At 41.4% G+C, this 7,487-nt stretch overlaps 4 protein-coding genes across 5 annotated transcripts in view; 3 read left to right on the forward strand and 1 right to left on the reverse strand.

Moving 5' to 3' along the window:
* Syn (synapsin) overlaps nt 1-3,755 on the forward strand; it is a 35,605-nt gene extending 31,850 nt beyond the window's left edge. Inside the window, 1 exon segment of the mRNA XM_089462288.1 lies at nt 1,177-3,755. Within this exon segment, the coding sequence (XP_089318414.1) occupies nt 1,177-1,523 (347 nt within the window). The 3' untranslated portion in view covers nt 1,524-3,755.
* A 280-nt stretch (nt 3,756-4,035) lies between these two features.
* LOC108620904 (uncharacterized) lies at nt 4,036-5,410 on the forward strand. 2 transcript variants are annotated; one of them, XM_018017926.2, is made up of 4 exons: nt 4,036-4,175; nt 4,526-4,761; nt 4,827-5,146; nt 5,212-5,410. In XM_018017926.2, the coding sequence occupies exons 2-4, from the start codon at nt 4,534-4,536 to the stop codon at nt 5,327-5,329; spliced, it is 666 nt and encodes a 221-aa protein (XP_017873415.1). In that variant the 5' UTR covers nt 4,036-4,175; nt 4,526-4,533; the 3' UTR covers nt 5,330-5,410. The 2 variants fall into 2 exon arrangements, with proteins under 2 accessions (XP_017873415.1, XP_089318415.1); XM_089462289.1 differs by lacking the exon at nt 4,036-4,175 and having other exon boundaries at nt 4,191-4,761.
* LOC108620906 (multiple coagulation factor deficiency protein 2 homolog) lies at nt 5,379-6,405 on the reverse strand. Its single transcript, XM_018017928.2, has 4 exons — nt 6,148-6,405; nt 5,999-6,086; nt 5,785-5,926; nt 5,379-5,727 (listed from the first exon to the last, which is right to left on the reverse strand). Exons 1-4 carry the CDS (start codon nt 6,303-6,305, stop codon nt 5,600-5,602), a joined length of 516 nt encoding a protein of 171 aa, XP_017873417.1. The 5' UTR covers nt 6,306-6,405; the 3' UTR covers nt 5,379-5,599.
* Nucleotides 6,406-6,447: 42 nt separating this feature from the next.
* LOC108620908 (piercer of microtubule wall 1 protein) lies at nt 6,448-7,286 on the forward strand. The gene is made up of 2 exons (XM_018017929.2): nt 6,448-6,730; nt 6,792-7,286. Exons 1-2 carry the CDS (start codon nt 6,592-6,594, stop codon nt 6,995-6,997), a joined length of 345 nt encoding a protein of 114 aa, XP_017873418.1. The 5' UTR covers nt 6,448-6,591; the 3' UTR covers nt 6,998-7,286.
* The last annotated feature ends 201 nt before the right edge of the window (nt 7,287-7,487 follow it).

Consider the following 7,487-nt stretch of genomic DNA (forward strand, 5'->3'; position numbering starts at 1 on the left):
GGGCTGCCAGCCACCAAGATCAGTGTATAGACATCATTGTATCATTATCCAAGTATCATATCTACATCAGCATCAGCATCTGTAACATCAGCGCAACTTACGAATAACCCCACAATAATCTCAACTACATGCCATACTACACATATTCATGTATACATACCTACATTGATACGAGTATATTTGTATATTAATGCGAGTTTAGCAGCGACCAAGTTAAGATGTAATCGATAACCAAGCAACCAAGCAACCCCCTTAGCCAAGTAGACAGCGATTCCGAACGTTAGCCAAAGCCAATTAGGTGCCACTCTCTGTGTATTCTGCAGTGAGTCTCCTCATATGATAGCCAACTTTGAAAGTGTAAGCCAAATATAACGTATACGACGCGTGCGCCGCAAAACTGTTTGTAAGTTCGCCACTCGCCAGTGCTGCTATTCGCTTGCCTGCACGCACGAATCTCCACAACGACACACAGAACTCAACACACACAGACAGGAACAACAACTATCTCTGAAGTACAGTAACAACTCGATAGAGCGCACCGCAAACTCAGTTAATTTCTCGGCTTTCTTGGCACGCACAAGAAACACACACACACACTCTTACACACAGAGAGACTCACAGACACACACACGCCAGCATAATTAAGTATCTAACTGAAGCTTCAAGTAGAACAAAATTCGATAGATGTGTTTTTCTTGCAACCGTTTCAGTTCTTTTATCTTAAATTTATCTTTGTCTATACGTATACGTGTATGTGTGAGTGTGTATTGCAGCGGAATGCAAGCAAACCTAGACCGACCCACGCCCCCACTCCCCTACCCACAACAAATATAGTTAAACACACAAATTCCAACTTGAATTCTATTGGCGAGATCCATTCGAGCATCGCATGCACACACACACACTCACTGTCAAGTTGATTGAGGACTCTTGCAAGACTCTGAAACTGCTCGCTGTCATACTCATACGCTCATTGTGATCGCATTTCAAGCCATCTCTCATCATTCACCTTAATCAGTTAATCCAGTTTGATCCGTGTGTAAGCAATTGGCAGACGTAGTGCTAATTTTAAGCGCTCTAGAATTGGCTCCCAACTGCACCCACGCAAAATTATTGTGCATTGATCTATTCATTATTGTTGGACATTTATTAATTCGTGTGTGTTTGCATTCACAGCCTCGAAGCAATCCGACCTGGACATCATATTCGGAGATGGCAAGACAACCACAGCCTCCAGCTCGGGCAATGGCAAATACACGCGGTCCGGCGGCTCCATCTCGGATGCGGACATGATCTTCGGCGGACCGCCCTCCCACTACAAGACCGATCGCTTCGGCGCCTCCAAGAGCATGAGCATGAGCTCCAGCGGCGTTGGAGCCTCCAACTCCTACAAGATATACGAGGGCATACAGAATGCGGCCTTCAGCGACTTTAGCGATTCGGGCAGTGTGAGCAGCGTGAACTCAACTGGCAGACGCTGGAACGCCAAGCCCGAGGAGGAGGACGAGTTGGATTTGAAATAAATCCCGAAACACACACACACACTCACACTCATACAGAGACACACACTCGAATACTTCATGGAGCTTTCATAGCATATCTCATTCACAAACACATTTAAACTATAGAGAATCTGTCTTTTTTCTGCCTCCGAAGTTTCCTGGTTTCATAAGGGAATGAACATGCATTAGCATCAGCATCAGCATCAGCATCAGCATTAGCATCTGCATCAGCATTAGCATTAGCATTGAGTTACTATAGTTTTCACTATCGATACAAGAGTTTTATGAATATGCTACGATATCTATATGTACAATCTCCTGTTATTATATATATAAATAATATGTATGCAGTTACTTCTCATTTGCGATATGCTAGAAGGAAAGGAGAACTACTCTCAACTACTCACAATGTATAATTATAACCACCAAAGTAACAACAATAATAATGCAAGAATAGACCACATAAATTTGCGAAACTTCGACGATGACTTGACTGGTTTTGCAACTGAGATGGATGTTAGGGATAGAGACGCAAGACGTCTGATATATAAGCAAACATTATTGGGCGGCAGCTTGAATGATGGGAGAATATTAATAATTATTGAGAACAGTTTTATGGCATATTCAATGTTGCTAAATAAATACTATATTCGCAGGCGTATATTAAATGTTTTAACTTGCTATTGAATTTATTCGTAAAATACTAAAAACCAGAAAAATAAAATACAAATTGTTATCGAGCGCGATGAATATTAAATAAATAAACTACTAAAAGGCACAGATCGTGAGTTCCGTTGAGCTCGAGTGCTTAGATAAAAGACAATATTGAATGAAAATGAAACTTCAACTAATATATACTAAATGTTTACAATGCAAACGATGGTTATTAATGGATACTAATTTCAAAATAACTATACATAATATATGAACATATATATATAATATATATATTATATGAGCAAATGTTACATACACAAAAGCTAATTACACACAAATTAAGTGTTTATTATATGCCCACAAATATTATTGTACAACACATACAAATACATACATGTGTATGCATACAAGTATATATGCATGCATATACTAGTAGTTAATGTTTACACACACATACAAACGTACTCGCACAGCTACTCAAACAACAGCGAGCAAAGCAATGTTAAATTAAGGTAAATACGAAACTGAAACAAAAAGTAGAAAAATGAATGCAAATGGGAGATTGGAGATTGGAGAGGATCGATAGATGCTCTTATCCAAAGGCGAGCATGCCCATGCAATATGGACTATTCCCAAATGTTGGATGCCACAACGAACATATGATAGCAGAGAAGCCAACAGAAGTAGCATACATATTGCATTGAGGGACTAGGTTAATGCGAAACTTTAGCCGTAAATAATAAATTGATTTTGTTACGCACATGTTTAAGCATTATTTTAACAATAGCTAAATATATATAAATATCTAGATTGATTTTGTTGTTACATATCGCGAGAAATAGTTAAACCAACTTTAAGCTTGGGTTGTATATTACAAACTTTTAGAATATGTATTTGAAAAGTGACGACAGTTATCTCAGTTAGTTACGAAATATACAAATCGAACAATAGAATCTGTTTTAATCCCAGCTCCCCTTTTAATATAAACTTTACAATTCAGAAATATTTCAATTACAAATATTTATATATATGTATAACTCAAATTTAGTAGTGTTTTACAAAAGTGAAAAGTTTTCGGAATATGTATTACGAATTTAATGAATAATATTTACAAAGAGCTCTACCTTTATCATTTGAGTCCTGAGCTTGATTTGTTCTCATGGCATAATGCATTTTAATTAATTAATATCATTCGAAAATACACACATACATATGTACATCATGGGCCACACATACATCATCATTTCGAATCGAATCCAATATCTACATACATATATTATACTCAACTGGCACATATGAAATCATATACAATTGTTTTACAAACATCTATTTACAATGGAAAAAGGTTATATACCTTCAACACACACACTCACACACACATACAGGCTTTATATCATATATCACATCAAACAATATCATGGAGCGCATCATGAAATGCTGAAATCTAAGACACAAGAAACACAAAAGCAAAAGCAAATAAAATATTTAAAATTATACACGCATACTTATACATATATTAAAATAAATAAATACTTCTTTACATACATACTACGTGCAGATGTTGCAAAATATACCAAATAAATACTCATACTCGTATTATTGTGAAAGTATAGTATCTACGCATATTTATATATATACATATATTCATACATATATACATTATGTATTTGCATGTTGTCTGTAATTGCATAAAAATCGAAATTGTATGAATATTCATATTTATATATGAAATTAAAAGTTCTTCTAAAACAGCAACAACATTTGAGTAACAACAAATCAACGTTTGTTTGGAATCTGCATTAAACAAGCATTCATACATACTTAACAAACAACAACAACAACAAGCAACACCCAAGTAACAATAAACGAGTTGATGATTGATACAAAAATATAAATAAATAACAACAAAAAAACTAAAGCAAAAACAAAAACAAAAACTATGGCAATTGTGTTGGTTTACTTGAGGACACGCACAATTTCGCGTGCGTTTACCTGGAAATCTGTGACATTGGGCAGGTAAGTGGCGATCCTCGAAGTGGAAAAATGTGTGGCCAATTTCAGGCTAATGACACCAGGAAAACACTCTCGATCTTTCGCTGCCGCAAATGCCGCACTGTGAGCTCTCTTTAACGGTGCAGCCAGGCACAACATGCAGCGGCGTCTCTGGGCCTGAGGCCTTGCCGCTGCAGCTACCTGCAGCCAAGCCAAGACGGAACCGTTTTGGCCAGCAGATGTGCGACAGATAAAAACCAGGCACTTGCCGCAGCTCAGACCAGTTACGACGCGACAGCCACAGCAACAACAACAACAACAACAACAACTCGCACGCGATCTTTAACAAGTAATAATAATAAACAAAATGCTAGCCAACTGGATGCTTGGGCTCGCGCTGTCATTGCTGGCAATCCTGGGCTGTGGTCGGGCAGCCAGCGTAGCTGTGCAGCTGCAGAGCCCCGCGACGAATGAGCTGAACGACACCCAGACGGAGCTGCGACCGCTGTCGTGGCTGCGCAGCGCCCAGGATATGTTCGCCAGCCCGGCGGGGCATGTGGTCGTCCAGGTGGCCAAGGAGCTGCTGCACCGCTCCGCGGGCAATAGTCAAGTGCGTGCGCAGTTTGCATACTAACCAATCGAAAGATGATTACTGCATGTGTCAGCTATTCGCAGGTGCTCAGCTTGAACCTCACCAATCTGCTGATCATAGTGCTGCTCAAGGTGCTCATCTTCTCGGCCGGCCTGCTGGGAGCGGGCCATTGGAGCGGCGTGGGCTATGGCCATGGCTATGCGCGCTCCGCGTCGCGCATCGACGGCACCTATGGCCTGGGCCTCAGCTCCGGCGATGATTATCTCATAATGGGCTTTCTGGCCGCCCAGGGCGCCGGCCAAGACGACTGTCTGTATGCCGCGGCCTGCGCCTGCCCCAACGCGGCCTACGAGTACGCCAAGGCGGGCCGCGCGCTGCTGGGCGCCATCGATGTGTTCCAGGGGTGAGCTTGAGCCAATCTGTATTGCAATTGATTTACACTTTATTTATGGAGTCAACTATTTGCAGCGCACCGCTGGAGAAGCCGCGCTACAACGACCTCATCGTGCTAATGGAGCGCGCCGCCTACGACGGCTATCGAGGAGCCAGCTGCAACACCACCCAGTCCTGCGATGGCCTCCTATAGCCCACCTGCCCCGCCTCCAGCGCCTACTATACTAATACTCCCGGTTCAATTATTGTAGTACAAATGAAATATTTATTTAAATAGTGCTATTGTAGTATTGCTTTCGGCTGCGGCTTTGTGGTTGTGTGTGTGTGTGCTAGTGTGTACGTGTGTGTGTTATGTACAGTCTCAACGGTTCAGCATGGAAATACACGTGTGGTTTAACTAAGTGCTACAATTTAACTAAGCTATATCTATTATTGTATCAAGAGAAGTTCTTCCGCACCCAGCTTAGCGGAGCATGTTCCGCTCCAAGGCCAGCTGCTCCTTGCCTCCGGTGACGGCCTTCACGAACTCCGGGTAGTGCAGCAGCCCGTCGTTGTTGTCATCCGCAATCAGCAGAAACTTGTCAATGGCATCTGTGAAATGATCGTAGGGTATACGCCCATTCGTACAAGGCTTCATGTTCAACTCACCTATGAAGTGGTCCAGTTCTTCGCTGGCACTCGGCAAGTAGCTGTCGCGTTGCTCGTTTTTCAGATAGTCGTAGTTGTGATGCATGGCCGACTGAATCATCTCCAGACCGTCCAGAGCATTGTTATTGTCATTGTCGTGCGCCTATTAAAGGATGTGAGTGTGAGTGTGTGGGTAAGTTAATGGACCCCGCAGCGAGCTACTCGAGCTGCTTACCTTGAACATGTAGAATATTTTCTCCTCCTCGCTCATGTCCTCCAGACTCGCCTGAATGCCCATATCCTTGAGGTCGTCATCAATGCGACTGTTGGGAAATCAAAATATTTATCTGCAAATTATTTACACTCCTTTCAACCAACACTCACTGCTCCTCATGGGTGAGATGCTGGTCGACTCGTCGTGTTTCCCCACGCGGATGGTGGGGTCCTCGCTTGACCGCCAAGGCCCCGTCGAACGACTGGCTGAAGCTGGCCATGCAGATGATGAAGTTTAGCACATTCGACAAATTGTACATTTTGTGCATCCGTCAGACCAAACAAGTTGCTGCCCAATTTGTGTATATGTTCATCATTCAGGGCTGGCATCTGCCCCCCATTTGTTGAACTGTCAAACTGACAGCTCGCAGCACGCATGCGTTGTTGTTGCCGCCTCGTCTGTCAGTTTCGAATCGTAACCAAGCAACCCATGGGCGAGTGGAGTATTTGTTCGATATGCTCGGCTTGTAGCACAGTTAACCATTTAACTAAAAACAGCTCAGAACTAACAAATTTTACATTTACATTTTTGAGGTTGCACTGATTTCAGTGAAAATGTGTGAAACTTTCTGTGATGATTTGGAGAGCTTCAATCCAGAAGCGGAATTTCTTAAATTTATCAAGCGTAAGCCGCAAGTGCAGACGGCCAAGCTCTATGAGAATCTGCACAAGCGCGAGGATATCAAATGCCCCTGTAAGTGATCAGCCTCTACTTCTCGATCTACATGGAAATGATTCTCGTAATCCCTTCACAGATAACTTCAAGGGCTATGGCGTGGAGAAGGACACCAATACCATGTACCGCACTTGCAACTCTGAATATGGATACTATGCTCCGAATGCCTATACCATACCAACGCGTTTCTTTCCCCTCTCCCAGAAATTCTCCAACGATGTCGTGCGCTTTGGAATGTATCGAAATTTCTCGCTGAACACACATATGGACCGAACATTCTACTGAGATCCGCGTTGAGTCCCGATTCAGAGAGTGCGTTAATGTTTTTATATTTGTATAATCACTCATACTACGAATGATGAGCAACAAGTCAGCAAGCACAGTGAATGAAATCTGCTTGGACATCTTTTCAAATTTTTATACCACGTCCTCGATCTTACAACGATGCATGAAATACTTGCCACAAAATTATCTCTGACCACATTTACAATATTTAGACGTTATACACATCCTTAGTTGCACAGTTGCAGAGCATAAAATTTATTGAAATAAAATTGTTTATGGTTAAAAGAAATAGTTGGTTTTATTTTTGAATTTGAATTGAATTTATTTAAGATTTTAAGATTTTAAGTTAAACTATTCATGAATTAAATTTATTCCTCGAATAGTTTCTATACTAATGGGTTATTGAACAGAGAGTCTGCAGTATATGTGCGCGAATATTGAATTAACGTTTATATATTTTTCAGAGATCATAAACATATTATATACATTA

Source organism: Drosophila arizonae, chromosome 2 (genome assembly GCF_054131065.1).
Source record: "Drosophila arizonae isolate 15081-1271.41 chromosome 2, UAZ_ARI_1.0, whole genome shotgun sequence".
NCBI lineage: Eukaryota > Metazoa > Arthropoda > Insecta > Diptera > Drosophilidae > Drosophila > Drosophila arizonae.

Bases quoted from the DNA above. Each gene is read 5' to 3' on its own strand.
- LOC108620904 (XM_089462289.1), top strand. From the start codon at position 4,519: ATGCTAGCCAACTGGATGCTTGGGCTCGCGCTGTCATTGCTGGCAATC. The intron at 4,762-4,826 runs GTGCGTGCGCAG...AGCTATTCGCAG, and splicing joins GCTCCGCGGGCAATAGTCAA to GTGCTCAGCTTGAACCTCAC. The intron at 5,147-5,211 runs GTGAGCTTGAGC...AACTATTTGCAG, and splicing joins GCCATCGATGTGTTCCAGGG to CGCACCGCTGGAGAAGCCGC.
- LOC108620906 (XM_018017928.2), bottom strand. From the start codon at position 6,305: ATGCACAAAATGTACAATTTGTCGAATGTGCTAAACTTCATCATCTGC. The intron at 5,927-5,998 runs GTAAGCAGCTCG...ATCCTTTAATAG, and splicing joins AAATATTCTACATGTTCAAG to GCGCACGACAATGACAATAA. The intron at 5,728-5,784 runs GTGAGTTGAACA...ATCATTTCACAG, and splicing joins AGAACTGGACCACTTCATAG to ATGCCATTGACAAGTTTCTG.
- LOC108620908 (XM_018017929.2), top strand. From the start codon at position 6,592: ATGTGTGAAACTTTCTGTGATGATTTGGAGAGCTTCAATCCAGAAGCG. The intron at 6,731-6,791 runs GTAAGTGATCAG...ATCCCTTCACAG, and splicing joins CGAGGATATCAAATGCCCCT to ATAACTTCAAGGGCTATGGC.